Source organism: Ambystoma mexicanum, chromosome 4p (assembly GCF_040938575.1).
Source record: "Ambystoma mexicanum isolate Mex_15411 chromosome 4p, UKY_AmexF1_1, whole genome shotgun sequence".
NCBI classification, from domain to species: domain Eukaryota; kingdom Metazoa; phylum Chordata; class Amphibia; order Caudata; family Ambystomatidae; genus Ambystoma; species Ambystoma mexicanum.
The window spans coordinates 512,768,518-512,788,516 of record NC_090927.1 but is presented as its reverse complement, the minus strand read 5'-3'; the positions used below and the strand labels follow the sequence as shown (position 1 = coordinate 512,788,516).

Sequence of the window (19,999 nt, the reverse complement as noted above, 5' to 3'; positions counted from 1 at the left end):
AAACATACAAGTGGGTGACTTAGTACTAGTCCACAAACCTCAAGGGCAGAAAAAAGCATCTGCATTTGTCCCTAAATCATTGAATGTGACAGCAGTTTAAGGATCAATGGTGTCGGCTGAAGAAGGTTCTGGTCGTACCATTACCAGAAACTCCTCGTTCTTCCAGAAGCTTTCGGTCGACACTTGCGATTTTGAGGACCCAGTTGATGCAGTGAGTTCACAAGAAAGCCGAGTACATGGATGGCGATGTGGACACTGATGACAGCTGCAGTGATGGAGATGGTATCTCAAAGTCCGTCAAAGAGATTCATTCCAAGACCGGCAAGATGAATCGAGGAAATGGAATAGTGGGACACGTAATATCTTATGTTGGTGGGGGATGCAGGGCCCCGTTTCTTTGTACCTTTTTCCTTCCCCATCCTGTCCCATGTCGATGTCTTGCAGGCTCGTGAGTGAGGCATGTCACGTGTGGGGGCAGGGGAAAATCAGACGTGAAGTAACATCGCTGAATAAAGAAGTCTGCTAGACACACGCTCCATGTCCGTTTGATTTATTCAAGTACGCTGGCACTTTCCATTGCGAGCGGGCACACGCCTTCTTAAATAGAACACGTGACACCCTGGTACCTGCTGTGTGCCCGCAGCAACTGTCTGGTGATCTGTCTCGGGGGGGCCCTGAGGCCCCCACAACAGTTTTGACCATTGCTGCACAATTTGCATCATATTTTATCAAAAAAACTCCCCCTTGGGTAACATTCAGTCTGTCACATAAGGAATGAATTGCCATTTGAAACTCTGGGTCACTTTTTCATTGGTGCCCGAGACACTTTTATGCCCCAGTCTGACCCGGCTAGTGTCCCTAGTGTCCCTCTAAACCAATGTGAAAAGTTGGCATCTATGATAGGAAGGTTTGACGCTCTTCATTATAAATTTTCACAAGAAAACCAGTCATCTATCAGGGTCAGATTGAGCTGTCGGCCAGTGGCCGGGCCGAAATCATGAGGCAGGCGAGGCCCTGGGGGCCGGTTAATCGAAAGCCCGCGCCTGGGCCGGTTTGGTAAGGGTTACATTTTCACCGTGCTCGAGTGCCTGCTGCAAGCCTGCAGGCGAGCCAACTGCTGCGACACCATGGCGCCAGCAATGTTACTTTAGTAACAAAAACATGACACGAGTTCCAGGCCGGCCGGGGCAAGCCTGTGCACATTTGCAACAAGTTGCAAAAAATTGCTTCTTACTTCCCTCCGGGCAGGCGTGCTCCAACATTCTGGGATGCGGTCTGGGGGTGGACTGGGCGGGCCGATGAGTCAACACAGTAGCACAAGCCACGCGCCCAAACGGTACAGAGGAATCCAGCCCACAGCTGAGACTCCTCCCCACTCCCCGACCCTGTCTCAAAGTTCACTGCGGGGAGAGAGGTTAGAAGAATGCGGCAAGGCACGAGCGAGGAGCAGAAGGAAGGGTATTACCCAAATTGAACTTTTACAATTTACCTTTTGTCCCAATTGACCCAATTACAGTGGTCCTAAATGACCAAAATTGACCTTTATTATTTTAGTTATTTTATATATGTATTGGGTTGGTTTTGGTTTATAAATAATATAAGGGGATTGGGTGGGGGTTTGAGGGGGTTTCCCCCCGCATATTTGTCCTAATTGACCTTCTAAATTAGGTCAATTCTCCCGAGGTCAATTGTGAAAAGGTCAATTAGTATACATCCGAAGGCAGGAGAGATGCCATGATCAGAGGGGCAGGCCTGGCTTTTGGAAGTCTCCCCATTCAGGACAGGCAGCAAAGAATGAGTGAGTGGGTATTCTTGTATTCTCCTGATTGGAGCAGCTGACTTGAGTTGAGCATTTTCTTGAGAAAATATCTCATGGTAGCGGAGGCAGCAGCGACTCCGCAGCTGATGTTACGGTTTAGGACAGAGCAGATCCATTATAGGGTGGCCTGCCTGTGTGTTGCTCTATATACTGGCATCCTGATCCGATTACTGTCAAGCCCTGAGACATTCAGAAGGGCCAATTCTGATTTCCCTGCAGATACCCCTGGCGCCAGGTTACAGCGCTGTGCATACTTCTGGCGTTTTGGTGCATGAAGCAGCCTGGCTGAGAAACCACGTAACGTGCAGGCTCAAGGATCTCAAGAGCACAGTAAATAGCTTGACTTTGTTAGTCCATGCCCTTTTTTCAAAGTGGATGCAATGTTCTGCCTGTCACATACCGTACCGTTCCGTAAGCTGCCATTGTTATTGTGCCTTTTCTTTCCCCACTGTCTCGAACTGTAAACACTGAACTTTCCCACGCTGTCTGTGCCTGCTCGCCTCTTCACCCATTGGAATGGGTGTGCAGTTGCAGTCTGGAGCCTGCCTGGGAGCTTACACAGTAAATGGCCACTGAAGAGCCATGGTTGCACCCCACAGCTCTTCAGTGGGCATTTACTTTTTAAGCTCACTACTGGTTGGCCGTCTCGTAATCGGCGGCTAGTAAACTTATCTTTGTCGCAATTGGAATGTATGCAACGTGCGTGAATACATTGCAATTGTGACAACAATCATTTTAATAGCCACTATTACGAGACGGAGGGTGGGGCACCAGGGAGCTTAAACAGTAAATGCCTACACTGAAGAGCTGCTTTGCCCAGCGGCGGAGCCCTGGGCCTAGTACAGTGCCCACTGCATGCATGCCTAAAGTCCTCTAGGCGCTCAGAATGTGCTCAGATAAGGGAACTTGTGACTATGTGCGCACAGGAGGGGACGCTGGGGTTTGAATTCTGTCTCTGCAGTCAGCATGTTAAGCAATAGGTCAGATTCCCTATGTATGCTGCAGGGGCACTGGACCAGAGGGAAAGCACCAGGTGCCCGTGCAATGCACATGAGCCCATCCCTGATGCTGCTAGTTGGTGACCCTAACTTCTATGCTACTGCCAGCTTGTGCCATGCTGGAGAGTGACCCATTTCCTGTGATGGTGCCATCCAATGACACACTGGAGAGAAGAGACTTATTTGCCCTGTCAGTGCCAGACGGTGAAAAACCACCCCCTTCTCTGCAGACATATGTGCAAGGGGCCGTGCCAGTGTCTCAGAAACTACAAGGGAATGCCCCCTATGCAGCAGGGTGGTAAACGGTGGATGGGGAAAAGGTTCAGGAGTTGCTTCTCTAAGGGTAAGCAGGGCTGGCCTTAGCTCTGGAAGTGACCTGGACAAAGCACCAGCCCCACTCCCAAATAAATACGCCAATCTTTAAACACAACTGTGCAACACTAACAATTTATGGCAACATGGAACACCACGAAGCGTCGGCTTTGCCTCTCTACACTGCATGCCCGGCACAACATAAACACATAGCCTGACTTCATTTAAACACGTACCGGAGCACCGGAAAAAGAGCAAAGATGCTTGCAAAGGTAGTTGAACAACATGTTGTAACATTGCTGTGAATTGAGCAACAAAACATATATATCGTGTTCTGCCAAGTATTTGAAGTGGCAGAGGCGGAAACTTTCCTTAAAACAAAAACCTACCAAATTGGCAAAACAAAAAACTGACTACAATGGGGAGAGCTTGTCTTGAAAAGGCAACACATGCTTGCTAATTTAAAAAAGGTTGATATTTCTGGACCATCTGTTGGCACACCCTTCTGACATTCGAGAAATCATCCCTGAACAGCAATCTCGTTTTGGATGGAGAGCTTTGCCAATGAGACAAGCCTCTCTTCGCTCATGTTTGATGCGTGCACCTGTGCTGTATTCAGAGTGGCCATGCGCCCCATGCGTTCCCTGCACCAGTGCCTGTTTTGTTCCCGTGCAAAAACCTAACAGTAATGATAATTAGAGTGATGTATATACGTGGGCGGTGCACAGCTGGACTGCAGGGTGCAGGCTGGAGAGTGACGCCTGCACGGGTGCTGTATTCAGAGTTCTGGGTGTCATGCTTCTCCCACCATGGGGCATTTTGTGTTATTCTTATGTGTATCAGTGCGGCGGATGTTTACGCTACTGGATGCCGGCGAACAGGCAGGTATCTGTAATGGGAGCTCGATGCAGGTGCTGAGTGTACGTGTGCCTTGCATACAGCTGCCCTGGCTTACTTTCTCCCATCCCAGTCAAATCCTGCCCACAGGGTTGGATTGAGCCTTGTGCATTTCAGTTTTGTCTGCACTTGCTTTATTGTGCAACTAAATGTCGCTGCAAATGTTAGGGTACACTTGGGGACAATCACTGGCGTTGGGTACAGGTGTTTTGTTGGCATCCTGTTTGCATGAGGTGATGCTGGCTTCAGAGATAGCCGAGTTCCCGCAAAGCTGGTCATGCACTTTCTGTTTCTAAACAAAAACGATGTGGGTTTATGTACATTAGTTTAGTAGTTGTGTCATGCTGTGAATACATCATGTTCCTAGCCTTGTGCAGAAAGCCAAGTTGCCTGCATTGTTCAGTGATCTTTTGGTACTGAATTTGTTCTTGTAAACAGTAATTCCATGTTGGGGCCAGGGTCGAACTAGTGCATATAATTTATTTATTTAGGATTTGTAGAGCGCACTACAGCCCACAGGCATCAAGGCGCTATAAAAGGATACTTAAGAAGGCTTGCTCGAGGGTTACAATAAGCGGCCCACGAATAAGGCTGAAGACAGTTGCTTACATAGTTATATTAGATAGTGATGTATACTGCATAGCATAGTGTGATATTCAGTGGTTCATAAAGGTAACATATGCAATATAGAACTCAAAGGGATAAGTCACGTACAGTCTTTTCATACACAGGGGTAGGCCCTTTCAGACAAAAAGCCTAGTTTTTAGTGCCTTGCAGAAGGCAGCATGAGAGTCGATTGATCTAATGTGGGCTGGGAGGTTGTTCCAGAGGGTAGCAGCCATTATTGGGAAGCTCGCGCCTCCAGCACACACTGCACGTGTGGGGAACCGCGATAGGGTTCGCATAGGCGGTCCTAGATGGTTTGGATGCTGTTTGTTTGGTGATCCTTTGCGCTAGGTAACTGGGTGCCAGCCCGTGAAGACATTTATGTGTTAGGGCCAGTGTTTTGAAGACAACCCTTTCCTTGATGGGTAGCCAGTGTACCTGCCTCCTGACCCCTGCAATGTGCTCCTTGCATGCGATGCCTGTTGCGGCCCTTAGGGCATTATTCTGGGCTATCTGAAGTTTGGCCAGGATTCTTTGGGAGGTTCCAATAAAGAGGGCATTGCAGTAGTCCAGTCTGGAGCCAATGATGGCTCTGGCTATGGTGATACAGTTCTGTTGGGATAGGAATGGTCTGACAACATTGATCAGTTTAGAGTAATATGCTGCAGAGGAGGCGATGGCATTGACCTGCCTGTCCATGGTGAGGCTTGGTTCAAGGTACACGCCCAGTGTCTTGATCGCTTGGGAAACTGTGATGGGGATGTTATCAATAGTGAAAGAGTGATACTCCTTGTCAAGTTTGCCCAAAGTGAATGGAGACCCAATCAGCAGGAGTTCGGTTTTCTCACTATTTAAACAGAGCCAGTTATCTGCCATTCACGATTGAATGGTGGAGTAGATGAAGTTGAGGGTGTTAGTATCAGTTAGATAGTCACCAGAGAGCGGTATGAGCACCTGTGTGTCATCTGAATAATTAGTGTATGAGATGCCCAGGGCATCAAGGATTCTGAACAGGGGTCTGGCGAAAAGGTTGTACAGGGTAGGGGCTATGCAGGACCCCTGTGGGACGCCACATTTGATGGGACTGGGGATGGCACTAGAGGAGTCCGAGAAGACCTTCATTACTCTCTTCTGAAGGAACGAGCTAATCCAGTCACATGCCTTAGGGGAGAAGTTGGTTGTAGAGGAGAGATGGTGGCATAGGGTTTTATGCTCGAACAGGTCAAAGGCCACAGAGAGGTCTAGGAGCAGAAGGAGCGTGGGTCTGCCTGCGTCTCTCAGGTCATCTATTTGATTTTTTAGGTCAAGTAGAGCCGTTTCAGTGCCATGACGAGAACAAAAGCGGACTGGCATAGTCCCAAAAGGTGGTTGTCCTCAATACATTTTTGAACTTGCAGGTAGGCTGCTTTGTCCAAAATCTTTAACAGGAAAGGGACGGTGGTAATGGGTCTGTAGTTCCCAGGGATCAATGGGTCAAGAGATTTTTTTTTAGAAGTAGTCGGAACCCAGGCTTCTTTGAGGGAGGTCAGTACATGAGATGTTCGGAAGGACGAGTTGATGAAGGCAGTGACGAAGGGGGCAAGGGCTGGAGCACAATCTTTGATGATGTGAGCTGGGCAAGTGTCCCCTTTACAGTTGGAAAGGTTGATAGATTTTATGAGGGCAATGACTTCGGATTCGCTCATGTCAGAGAATTCAAATTTAGGTACCTGGTTAGAGGTGGTACAGGTTGGTGGTGCTGTGGGGCAGGCTAATAAGGATGAAAGAGCTTTTTGGTGAGCTAAGATTTTAGTGTGCAGGGAATCAAGTTTGTCCAGCATGGCTTCTTGAATTTGGCTGCACCATGTCTCATCTTTGATAAGGGTGGAAGGGGGAGGGGCTGAGGGGGACTCCAGTTCTCTGAAAATCGCAAAGATTTACTTTGTGCCAGAGTTGGCGTTATTAATCCTTGTGTTGTATGATTCAGCTTTAGCAAGTGTGATGGCTGTTTTATATTCTATAGCAATGGTTTTAAAGGCAATTCTGTTAGGTTAGGTTTCTTTTCCAGGTGGCCAACAATACCCTCTTTTTTTGTGCGTAGATACATGAGTTCTTGAGAGAACCGAACATTGGAATGCTTAGTTTTCTTTGCTTTTTTTGCAGTAAGGGGGGGCGATGGTATCTATGGCTGTGGTTATTACGTGGTTAAAAGTGTTGGCTAGGAGGACAAGATCATTGGGGAATGGTGGTTGAAGACCTGGAACAAGCAGGGGAGGTAGGAGAGTATCTTTCGTCAGCTTCTTAGAGCTCCTTGAGAGTGCAGCAGGGAGAAGGATGGAGGGTTGAGATGGTCGCGTGGAGGTGTCTATGTGAAAGTTAATACAGGAGTGGTCTGACCAGGGTATGAGGAAGATGGTAGAGAGGAGAACGGGGCAGTTGTGTTGTGCAACCCAGACAAGGGTATGCCCTTTAATGTGTGTAGGCTTGGTGATGGCTTGGACAAACTCTAGTGTGGCTAACCCTTTTTGTAGGGCGGTGGCGTTGGCATCTGTGGTGTCGTCTAGCCCTAGATTGAGGTCACCCAGTAATACTACTTAGGTTGTTTTCTTCAGGTTGTCTGAGAGAGAGTGGATGAGGGCTTCTTGGAAGTCAGTTGTTGGGCGTGAAGGGTGATACACAAGATGGAATGCAATGGTAGAGTTAGGTGAGGTTTTGAGTTTGATGAGGAGGTATTCAGCGTTCTGTCCTAATTCCCCCTGAATTCTTCTGATGTCAAGAGTGTCCTTAGATATAATGGCCACACCTCCCCCCCTTTGTCCTACCCGATCCTGCCTGAATATGGTATAGCCCGTGGGGACGGCCAAAGAGAGGGCAGGGCCTGAAGTGTCTTGTAGCCAGGACTCACAGACAAAGAGCAGGCCGAGCTTGTCCCTAGCAATAAGATCATGCACATCAAGAGTGTGCGCTTGGATAGAGCGGGCGTTCACCAGGGCACAGGTAAGGAGCGTGGATGAGAGGCTAGATGGGTTGGCTGAAGAGGGTTGCGTGGTTCTTTGGTTCGTCCCTATTGCAGGTGGGGTGATGGGTAGTGTGGTATTGCTATTTTCAGCTACAGAATTAGTTGACATAGTCGCATGGGCATCATTGACCAGCCTCACATCAAGGGCATTAGTTAGCAACATAGCAGTAGGGGCATCCGTGATCAGCATAACATCCTTAGCATAAGATCCCAACATAACATCGGGGGCATCAGTAACCAACATAACATTGGGGGCATCATAACCCAGCAAGTCATTGGGGCATCAGTACCCAGCATAACATTGGGGGCATCAGTACCCATCAAGTCATTGGGGGCAACAATACCCAGCTAAGCATTAGGGGCAACAGTACCCAGCATAGCATTGGGGGCATCAGGCATCACCATAGGATTGGGGGCATCAGTACCCAGCATAGCATTGGGGGCATCAGTACCCAGCATAGTATTGGGGGCATCAGGCATCAGCATAACATTGGGGGCATCAGTAAACAGCATAGCATTAGGGGCAACAGTACCCAGCAAAACATTGGGGCAAACAGTACCCAGCAAAACATTGGGGCATCAGGCATCAGCATAACATTGGGGGCATCAGAACCCAGCATAGCACTGGGGGCATCAGGCATCAGCATAACAATGGGGGCATCAGTAACCGGCATAGGACTCATGGCGTCCATGAGAGCGAGACGATTATGACGGGGGGGCCCCTTTGGATAGCAACGAGGTTGCAACCGGCGTCGGAGAGGAGATTGGACATCCAGGTTAACGAGGTGTCGTCGTGCTCCCGGTGTACTGAGGCGGCCATTCCGAATAGCGATGCTGGGTTGGTAGCTGCAAGGGTGCCGATTGGTGGTGCGCATACGGAGTTGCTCGTTTCTACAAGCGACAATGTGGGGCTGTGCAGTAGGGGCAGAGAATATGACGGGGCAGTGTGACCCTTACCTTGGCGGTAGGAACGGTCTCCAGCGTCCAGCAGCTCCGAGCAGCGTAGAGCTGCAGAGAGAGGAAAAGGCCTTTTCCATGGGCCTTTGCCAAGTAGCGGCTTAGCCTGGTGGTGAACCTCCTCTCCCTTTAAAGTGGGTGAGAAGGGGCTGCAGGCTGTGGCGAGCGAGTCAGCAGACTCCGCTCCCGCTCTGTTGTGCTTCGTTGGTATGGTATCCAGACACGGCTCCTGCAGTAGGTTGATTGCGGCAGAGGCCGCATGGATCATAATGGCGGCAGGGGCTGGGCTGCTTTCTTCCGTTGCGGTTGCGGGCAAGTTGCTGTTCTGTGGTCCTGGCCGCATCACTCGCAGCGGATCTGCAGAGAGGGACAAAGGCCTTTGCCAAGTAGCGGCTTTGCCTGGCGGTGAACCTCCTGGCTACAGGCCGCGGTGCACGAGTCAGCTGACTCAGACCCCACTCTGTTGTGCTTCGTTGCTATGGTATCCAGACACGGCTCCTGCAGTATGTTGATTGCGGCGGAGGCCGCATGGATCATAATGGCGGTGGGGGCTGGGCTGCTTTCTTCCGTTGCGGGTGCGGGTAAGTTGCTGTTCTGTGGTCCTGGCCGCATCACTCGCAGCGGAGCTAATGGTCTCGGGCACAAATTACAAAGTTTCTCACAGTTGCAAAGGGCAATTTATCCAGGTGTGAGTTTTTGGGATGGCATTTTCTGTAAAGTCGTGAATTGATGCAATACACAGATGATGGTTTGAGGACCATTTTTGAGGGGTGGTCCACTTTTTAGAGGCGAGGGGTGGGCCCAGAGGCGGTGCTAACGTTCGCCAGGCAGACAAATGGCGACCCGGCCCCTGTGCCAGGCCCGCCCCTTCCACATAGCACAGGGCCCTTTCTGTTGTGATGTCACTCAGTGTTTTGAAAAGACCATCCTGCAGCACTGTCCAGTCCACTTCCAGAAGAGAGCGCCATCTCCCGAGTGCAAATAAAAGCACTCTTCTTGGAAAGATTTCTGGCCCAGTTAGAGACCCTGCTGAAGTGGCAGGTCGGGTTCCCTGTGCCCCTCATGCCAGCTCTGGATAGCCGGTGGGCATGCTGCAATCCCAGAGCACGTCCGCATTCCCCACCAGCCCACGTTACGCAGGAGGCCTGAATGCAGGTGGAGGGCACAGGAGAAGGTCACATGCCGCACAGTATCCGCAGAATTGGCTAATCCAAATCTTGGCCTCAGTCCTTTGCAGTTGTTGTTCCCATGGTTGGGAAATCACTTTGTGTAATTGTTTACAAGTAGTTGCATCACAGAGACGCAAAAAACAGTGAATTGGATGTCATAAGCACATGACACACTGACACGTTAAAAAAATACACTAAGCCCCACACACAGCTTGTGAAAACTATAATGTGCTCGTTTGTGGCTTTTTGTTGTACATTGGCCTTATGGGTATACAGTGCAGTGCTCCTTTCGATTTCACCTCCCAACAATTTCACAGTGACAGTTGCATCTTTTTACAATTCAAATCACAATTTCATTTAAACAAGATTTAAAAAAAAATTATATATATATATATATATATATGCATCAAGAATGTCTCAAAGACAGTATTCCATATGGTGAGTTCTTGCGGGTGAAAAGAAACTGTAGTGAGAATGGAGTATGGGAAATAAATGCCAAAAAAACTGCGGCCAGATTCTTAATTCGAGGCTATAAGAAAACAGTTATAAATAAAGCCTATAACCGAACCTGTAACAAAACCCGTGAGATGATTCTGGCTAAAAAAAGTACATTTAAGGATCAAACAAAGGATCAACCGCACGAAGACTGCTCACTCAGATTTATCACCACATTTAATTCTGGAGCCAAAGAAACAAAACAGATCTTAAAGAGACATTGGCACCTTCTGAAACGAGATCTGGATATCAGTACACACTTGCCAACACATGCCACTGTGACTTATAGAAAACCACCTTCTATACAAAATAAACTATCACCCATTATGTTCCAATCACCCAAACAAAGTACTAACACCTGGCTAACTACAAGAACATCAGGTTTTCATACCTGTGCCAAATACAAAGCATGTCGTCATGGAATGAACATGAAAGTTTTCTCATATCCTCGAACGAAGAAAGAAGTTAAAATCAAACGAGATCTGAGATTTTTTACACAATTTGTTATCTATGTGATTACCTGTGCTTGCAATTTATGGAATGTTGATAGCACCAAGCTGGGAGCTAGGCTACGAATATTGCAACATCTACGTGCAATTAAGAATCACGATATGTCCTACCCACTTGCAAAACACTTTGAAGAGGTTCATCAAAATGACATTAGTTCTTTTAAATATTTCATCATTGACTCAGTAGGAATTCATCCAAGAGGAGGGGATAGATTGCGAACCCTAAGACAAATGGAATCCAGATTTATAGTAGATTTTAATACTAAGTATCCGGGAGGTCACAATCGTGACGAAGAATTATATGCATTCCTGGGATCTTGAAAATTCTAAAACTCGAAAATTATTATTATTTAGTTATTTTGTTGTATTTATATGACAACATAGGTATATCTGTGAGTGTCCAAAGTCTCTGAATTTTCTGCGCTTTTGTATATCCGGTGTGCACACATAATGAATTAAGGTTTCTAGCAAATTATGTTTCATTTAGACGTTTATGCATCTATTTGCAGTTTTTTCTGCATTCACTTTTTATTCTTTATTGTGTGTTTTTTTGTATCACAAATATTTTCAAATCACTAATTTAGCACACACTTTTGGGGAAAAAAGGAGAGGATGTTTTATATTTATAGAAACTGTGTTGTTTTTATCAATGCGTAAAGTGTATTATCATCAAGTTGTGAATCGCATAGAGAGTTTAAAAATATTTACAAATTGCAGGATTGCTTTGAATTTAATCAATGGGATTTAGATAAAGGATAGGGTGACAATTTGAATGTTAAAAATATTGTGTCCTATATCTATTGAAATCCTCAGGTGTAATGTATTGGTATAGGAGTGTAACATCCAGCACCATGCACTTTAATCTCTAGTTGAAGATTTCATTTCATTAAGTGATATATTCATACATTCTGGACCATTTATATATTTTAAATTGTCTGTATTCAAATTATGAGATGTGATTTTAACATACAATATTAAGCACTTTAATATTTTAGATATGTCATTATAACAATATGAAAAGGTAACATCTATTTTTGTACTTACATTGGTTACCTTTTACCAGACTATCTAATATATAGGCTGGTTAAGTTACAATATATAGGTGCCCGCAAGGGTAACGCACTTCCTTTATTGTTGTACTAGACCAAACTATGTGCTTTATTATGAAAATTCACAACATATATTATGAATTTTTATATCCTTCTTAGTATATTTATGTTGAGTTGATTTGATTTGTGTATGATAGATCATACCATAGAGGCACCCGCAAGGGTTACATACAGCCTCAAGTCACAATATATAGGCGGCCGCAAGGGTAACACACTGCCCTTTTTTTTTTTTTGTACTAGATCAATTTACGTGCTTTATTATGAATACTTATATATTATGGATCTTTATGTCCTTTTTAGTATATCTATGTTGAGTTGATTTGATCTGTGTATGATAGAACATACCATAGAGGCACCCGCAAGGGTTACATACAGCCTCAAAGGTTAATGTATAAACTACATGTGGTTTTTTAACATTCACTTTATATTATGCACCTTATTGATAGCACTCAGCACTTTGTCAGTTAATAGTCCTCTGATGTTTACATAGCACTTTATTACTTATGAAATATCTGTAACTTTGGTACTGACGTTTACAATAGGTATTTTGTAAACTTTTGACACCACATTTCAGTTCAAGCTAAGACACTGCGTCGGCCCACTTGGGCTGAAGAAACATGCATAGTGAAATAGAAAATGATGAAGAATCGCTTCCTTCAATTATGTTGGCAATGGTGAAAACTAGGATGGAAATTATATTACATTAAATTAGTAATTTTGTGCAAATTGTCCACCCTTAACCCACTTGGGCTAATTGGTATTTGGGACGAGGGCGAGAGGAATTACTATAGTGCATTTAAAACAATGTGTCTTCAATGAGTGCACTGAAATGAGGGGTCATTCAGTTCCAATATGGTCGCTTTCTTGTCTATCAACTGCTATTTTACTTAAGTGCTAAACACTAAAGATGGACTTGTACACCTTTCTCTATTATACAACAGTCCTCTCTCTCTCTGTCACATACCAGACGAAGCCCGAGTAGGGTGAAACGTGTCGTTCTTCTTTTGCATCTAAGACCGCTGCTGCTTCCTTTGTCCATGCATTTTAATCAATAAAGAACATTTTGACTGCACGGTACACAAAGACTGTTTGTGGATTTGTTGGTGATATCCAGTTTTTCATCATGAATACAGCTGGAGTGCCGTTGTGATTTGGATTGGTTTCCAATCCACCTCTTTTGTATATATATATATATATATATATATATATATATATATATATATATATATATATTAGGTTGGTGTGAATATTTCACCAGTCAAGTGCTGGTCTCTGACATGGCTCCAGTCTGCACTGCAGGGCCGTCAGCATTTCATGCTTCGGAGGTTGATAAACTGTTACCATTACATAGGTCAATGGTACCTGTTATTACAGTGTTATATATGAAAATCCATATTTTTTATTAGCTAAAGGCGCGGCACATATTTACAACAGGCGGCGATGGTGCAAGCTCTTTACGTGGCTTTAAAAGGCACATGCATCGACGGACGATCTTTGCATTGAAAGGTGTGAATAGTTGCCATAAAGGGGTAAATAGGCTGGGATTACATGAGTTATGATGGTGATACAGAGTTGTAATTACAAACATTGGATCCAAATAAACGTCTTAGAGCCATTTTTCTAGAAAATGGTGTGCTCTTGAAAACCTTTAAGTAATTTTCTTTCACCCTTAGCCTTGAAACATGTACATTTCCAACATTAGCTTCAGGCTTCATCCTCCAATATTACCATTGATAACAAAGCTTGCTGAGGAGGCCCAGCTGTTTCCAGTTAGTCAGACCCCCTAGGTAACTTTAATAAAGACAATTTAACAAAAAATAGCTTTTGTCCATAAGGTTTGCCATTGTGCACTTGTGACCACAATTAACTCTGCCCACCCTAAACTCCGCCTCCATGACCCGCCCACCTAGGGCCCTATGTCAGGTGCTGCCTATGGGGCCCTTTGCCTTCAGTCTGCCACTGGGTGGGCCACTTTTTGGGGGGTGACCGTGCCCATTTCCATAGCTCTCAACCATTTATGTCGCAAAGGCGGGTGAAAACCCCCGATTTTATTTTAGGCGGGTGAGAGGCCCATTGAAACGAATGGGAGTGCAGGAGGCTTGGCGGGTGAGTCAGCCCTTTACAAGGCGGGTGACACCCGCCAAAAGCGTGTGAGTTGAGAGCTATGCCATAGCTCTCAACCATTTATGTCGCAAAGGCGGGTGAAAACCCCCGATTTTATTTTAGGCGGGTGAGAGGCCCATTGAAACGAATGGGAGTGCAGGAGGCTCGGCGGGTGAGTCAGCCCTTTACAAGGCGGGTGACACCCGCCAAAAGCGTGTGAGTTGAGAGCTATGCATTTCTTGTCCCAGTCCGACTGATGTCATCTTGACAAAAGGACTTAACCCTGAGATTGGACACACATTTGGGTGATGGTCAAAACCGGAAAATTCCCAGCAACTGAACGAACACATGTTTGCAGCGCTTCACCCGTGGGAACTAGGCGGGTACGAACCAGCGCGAACTGAACTGGGGTGGTCCTCACACAATGTCACTACATATACAACATACTTGGAACTCCAGTCCGTAGATTACAGGCGCGTCGTCCTCCATGCTGGTAGTACGTAGTCCGGACACCAGAGTTTTTTAATTGTAGCGGACAGGTGACGTCCACTTGTTCAGGCAGAAGCTTAAAAGGTGGGTACCAGAGTCTTCCTGTGTTTAGAAAAGGGAGCCAATGAAAAGCTCGGATCGACTGCGCAGACGCTTGGAAAAGGAACACTACGGGATGCTATTCAAGATTTAACTGCGCATGCGTCTTGTTAGAGAAAACCATGTCTGCGCAGGCTGGATCTATGTGGGCGCCTGCGCGATGCAAGACGTGCTCTAGATGCCGGAACTGTCAGTATAACAGAGGCAGGAGGTAGAAGAACCAGAATCCTGCATAAGGTACTGAGCGTTATAAGTAGTGTTAAAGTGTAATTAGACATTACGTGTTCTCGAACAGAGACTCTGGACTGACCGTAGCAGTTCCATGTCACAGGGTGGCACAGCATAGGTAGCAAGGGCTTACCCTCATACCCGGCGCAGATACTCTGTGTCTAAAGTTGTACCCATGCCCGTCCCCACATAACCCCTCCTTATCCCCGAAAACAAGCATTAGGTAACGTCATTTACAGCACCCTTATACTTGAAAATACAGATTACCACCAAATGCTCTTCTAGATATTTCATTTTTCTTTTTAATATACAGATTGGTTTTGGGAATAGAACTACAGGCTTCCTTTCCTTGCATTTCTTTTTATTAATGAAAATGGTCATTTTTTTTAAGTGTGATATAGGTATGTAGAATTGATGTTCTAGATTGGATCGGGATTGCCCAGGTTTTGGAGCCTCACTGGTTAAACACATAGTGCTCCGGATAAGATTTTTAGGTGGCAGTATTTTACTCCCTATTTTTATGATTGTAAATTTGATTTCAAGAGAGCAAAAATTACTTTTCTCCTTTGCAAGAGAGTAAAAATGTGTGTGATATTGAGCCGACATGTGCAAAAGCTGTATGAAAATTATTACCATGGGGCTGCTTTCTGCATTGTATTAGAATACACATTTTATTATTTCTCTAAGGTTTGGCCATTTGATATCTCCTGTATATATTTAAATGTTGAAAACACAAAAACCTAGTACATTACATAGTAAAGCGAACATGAATTGTGTTTTGAGGTTCGATAGCAAAATTGTCTTATGTTTAATGAAAGTTCTCATTTCCTGGAGTTATTACTACCTAATGGTATGCCAATGTTATGATACAACAGTGCAGAGAAGCAAGGACTCCATGCTAAATTCTATACCTAATCCCATGGTCAAATGGTTATTTATATGCTGCTTTTGGCAAAGCCCTGTACTTAGAACATAATTATCACCAAACTGAAGTTGGTATTCCTTTATCGAACTCAGAAGGGATTTGAACCTGCCAACTACAGATCGCAGTAACGAGCGCTCAACCAGTTGAGCTATCTTATTGGCCAACATCCTTTCGAGGTCGGTAAACTGAGTGTCGACTGAGGTATAATAATCAAAGTGCCTAGATGTTGGACAAACCATGTATAAAGCGCTATATAAAGTGAAATACCTATCTAGATTATCAGAGGGACAGGTTTTGCTGAGTTTCTATTTCAGATACAAATATAACTTTCATTTGTTTTTGTTTTTTTTAACAGTGCTTGCACTTACTTCCTGGAGAGTCAGGTTTTGGAGGTCTTAATTGTAGTCTTGAAGATTTGAGAGGCTATAGCACCTGTGATCGGTGTAATGACATAAACTCACCCATGAGCAAAGGCGCTGCTGCCACTGAGCATTTATAGCAATGTATCCCATTGACTGCAAGGTTGAATGGATGTAAACTAGACAGTACATGCTAATCGTTTTACACACTCTTTTTATAATTATAGTGTAAACTAAAAGTGTAAAAATGATCTGCCTCCACATAATTATGCACAAAGTACAGGAACTCTGAAAAATACAAATGTGCAATACTGCTTTTCTTTCTCTGGGGGAAAAAAAGCATAATTCGTTACAAAACATTAATTCTCAATTGCAACTTAGATTTCCATCTTATTAATTATACAATCCTAAACTGCTAGAGCGTCTACACACAGCACAGCAGAAAGAAACCATTCCTTTTATCACAGTGTGCAGTTACTTTTTTTGAAAGGTTTTAGAGAAATACATTCTGTTTCAGCTTTTCTCCATAAAGATAAAAATCAAAAGAAGCGTTCTGGTTTCTGTCCAGTAACCTGACCTTTGCACTGCCCTCTGCTCTAAACTTGTGCGTAAATGTACACAGGAAAATGATAAAGCTGTCGTAAGTTACAAGATTTTCATGCGTAAAAAGACCGGTACAAACCTTATCTGGAGGCATGCATATTTGTTTTGCCCAAGAACGTCTTTCTTATTGTACTGGTTTTGTCTCACTAAAAACTATGTTCACTTACGGTTTTCCATAGACTGTGCCTTACTAATTAATACAACAATGCACAAATGGTTCAAGTTTATTTTACTTTTTAAATTACTTTAACGTTCCTTCAATAAAATCTTTATCCAATTTTGCCTAACTGAGAAAGTGCTATTTGCTAGCAAGGAACTTTATATTTTGCACTATGAATAAGTGCAACATGAATTTCATGCACAGGTTTAATATGACGGTTATTCAAGGATACATAAGTGGATAATCAACATCATTTCCCCTTGGTGAAATGATTGAACTAAATCAGTCAAGTATGGTAGATGCAGCACTTAAATTAGTAGTTGGTATGGTTATGGTTTAATTGTATGACTCCTACTCCACTTGATATTGTGCTGTGATATGGCATTTACAACGCGCCTCTACACAAGTGTTTCTAGGCTTGACAAGACAAGGGGGGGACAGAAGGAGGACAAAACAATAATCTTACTGGGCTTGTGTCATTCAGATCGTGCGGGTAGAGGATGGGGAGAAGTGCCAAAAGGGCGGGGGTTGGAGAAGTGCAGGTACACAAAAAGTGCAACCAGCTGGTGGCTCAGTGCCGGTAAAGGAAAGTGCAGCCAACGGGTGGCTCTCTTGTGCAGAGATAGGGGACTGTAGGGTTACAGATACAGACCACAAGAGCTGTGGAAGTCAGGCGGCAGTGCAAGGTAAGTGCAGCTGGGCGTGCGAGGACCTGGGCCCAAGTTCAGAGCATGGTCAGAAGATCAGTGCGTTAACCAGATCTGTCATCCGCATGGGAGAGAAAGCGGAGGCGAAGAGGAAGGTCTACAGTTGATTCTGAAACCGGAGGTGGTCCTGCTCAAGTTTGAGAGAGGCAAGGAAGCTGTTCCAGAGGGAGGCCCCTGCTGAAGAAGGAGATCTGCCCCCAACTCTCTGCTTGAAAAAGCGGCCCTCAGAGTTGGAGGTGGATGAGCAGAGAGCTCGAGAAGCGAGGTGTTTAGGAAGGGAGCTTTGCAGGTAGTGTGGTCCCAGCCCCTCGAAAGCCTTGTGGATGATGCAGAGGGTTTTGAACTTGATCCTTGCCGCCACCGGGAGGTAGTGAAGAGATTTCACTGCTGGAGAGATACAATCCTTGGGCTCCCTAGCGTTAGTTTCCCTGATATCAAATGCTGCAATGATGCTAAATTGGGCAAGTTTTTATATCGTAGCTTTTATATGTGCCAATTTATAATTTATACTTCTTTCTCTTTCTCACTTTTCTGCTTCTCTTTGACTTCCTAGTGTCATTCAAGACTGCACCACTGTTTATCATTGCCATCTCTGGTCCGTTGCCCAACTGGACCCTGGCGAGAGGCTCTGCTTTGGTCCTTGGCTTCTTGAGTATGTCACCCCTCTGGTCCTTGGCTCCCTTGCATAGTTGCCAGGTAGCTCCATGTCATGTGTGACAATCTGCCAGTATAGGGATTTATCATTGAATTTTCGACTACCATTTTTGTTCTTCCCATGATAGGTATGGGCCTACAATTACCAGCATGAAAGTGAAAATCTCATACTGGCGCATGGAATCAGCTATGCCTTTGTGAGTTGCTCCTCTGGTCAGGCACCCTTCTGGTTCTTGGCAGATCCCTGTCCTCTGGTTCTCGGCTCATCTGGTCCATCAGACATCTGGTCATCCCCTGTGAGTTTGTCCTCTGTTCCATCGTTTCTCTGGTGCTTAGCATGTGGTGCCTGGGTGGCTTTGTTAGTTGCTAGCAACATTATACCATTATCACATAGAAGACCGAGTGCTGCCATAATTCCCAACATGCCTCATTTAATTTGGGAAATGCCAGTTCAGTCCTGGTTTTAACTTTGCATTCTGGGACTTGCCATATTATAAATCAAGGACTAAAAGTACCATAATACAAAGTTAAAACCATGACTTGACTAGTTGCTGGAGTGGTGCAGGATAGCATATGTGCAGTACTACAACTGGAGTGGAGAAATCAGTGGGCAGTCATAGGGAGGTCCTGGGAAACAGACTAGAAACCGTGAGCCCTACCTGTTTTTGCCACGGCTTAGTGTAACCTGAATTAGCCAGAGTTAGCCTAAAATAACATATGGCATAACAAGGCATTGATGTAAGCAAATAAATGTGACCAACTGCGATGTTGCCAAAGTGAAAAAATCTGTCCCCAGTTATTGGATGGTCTGTTATGCAAGATATGGCAACAGTAACGTTACTCTATGCCCTACCATAACCAACAACACATCTCTAAACGCAACACCCCTACAGAAACAACACAAGTTGCACAATGTAATTCACACCGATAGAAGGCATGAGCCGCATGTCTAGTATAGAAGGGGGCGAGTTGCTCTAGGAAAAAGGACACACTCCCAGCAACGGGACTCACAGCAGCAGACTACTGCCATCAAATGTGAGGTGACCTTAAAACAAAAAAAAAGTTGGGGCGTACAGAGCAAACTGAACAGTAAAGGGAACAAAAAGTATAAACGGCCTGCTACAAAATCCTCTAGAACTTACAAATTGAATTTGATTGGTTTTGTAACAACAAGGAAAGGTGCAAGCAAGGAGGAACCCCCTAACATCTTACATTATTCCCCAGTAATTCCATTTGTACCCGCCCCCCTCCACTGCTACTATCCCATATAATAGTGAAAGTTCAGTCCCTGATTTCACTGATCCGTGTGGAGAGGTCCATTGTTAATATTCTCTCTGTGTATTTTTTCAGTTAGCACTTCTCTTGCCCGGATACATTCCATATCTCCCCTACCTTTTTAGCCAAAGTTGGCGCAGAACTGTTACCATTTCCCTTCCAAGTCACCCCTGCCCTCATGAATTGCAGCTGTAATATTTTCCATTAAATAAATGTCATTGGCCGTGTCCGACCATTCCTTCTGGCTTGGCAGTTCTTTTCTTTTCCAAAATCTTGCTATGCACACCCTTGCCGCTAACAGAAATTGTTGCATGTGGAGCAGGGTTTGCCAGTGTCCTTCTAGGTTCTCTAGCCCAAACAATATCAATATCGTGGCTAGCCCCCATTCCATTCCATCTGCGATCTTAATCCATCCCAGGACTTCAGTCCAATACATCTTAACCATGGGGAATCCCCACCACATGTGCCAGTAGTCCCCTCGGTCTCCGCAACCATGCCAACTAAAGCGGCTCACCGTCAGAAACTTTT

The 19,999-nt window shown here is 45.0% G+C and overlaps 2 protein-coding genes across 3 annotated transcripts in view; one reads left to right on the top strand and one right to left on the bottom strand.

Annotated features, from left to right (window-relative positions):
• Window positions 1–14,608, bottom strand: part of EIPR1 (EARP complex and GARP complex interacting protein 1) — an 823,988-nt gene extending 809,380 nt beyond the window's left edge. Inside the window, exon 1 of one of the 2 annotated variants that reach the window (XM_069606032.1) lies at window positions 14,420–14,608. In XM_069606032.1, the coding sequence (XP_069462133.1) occupies window positions 14,420–14,461 (42 nt within the window). In that variant the 5' untranslated portion in view covers window positions 14,462–14,608. The remainder of the gene's footprint in view (window positions 1–14,419) is intronic. The other variant, XM_069606033.1, reaches the window with a different exon arrangement.
• A 33-nt stretch (window positions 14,609–14,641) lies between these two features.
• TRAPPC12 (trafficking protein particle complex subunit 12) overlaps window positions 14,642–19,999 on the top strand; it is a 1,223,059-nt gene continuing 1,217,701 nt past the window's right edge. Inside the window, exon 1 of the mRNA XM_069606031.1 lies at window positions 14,642–14,797. The gene's annotated coding sequence lies outside the window, so the exon portion shown is untranslated. The remainder of the gene's footprint in view (window positions 14,798–19,999) is intronic.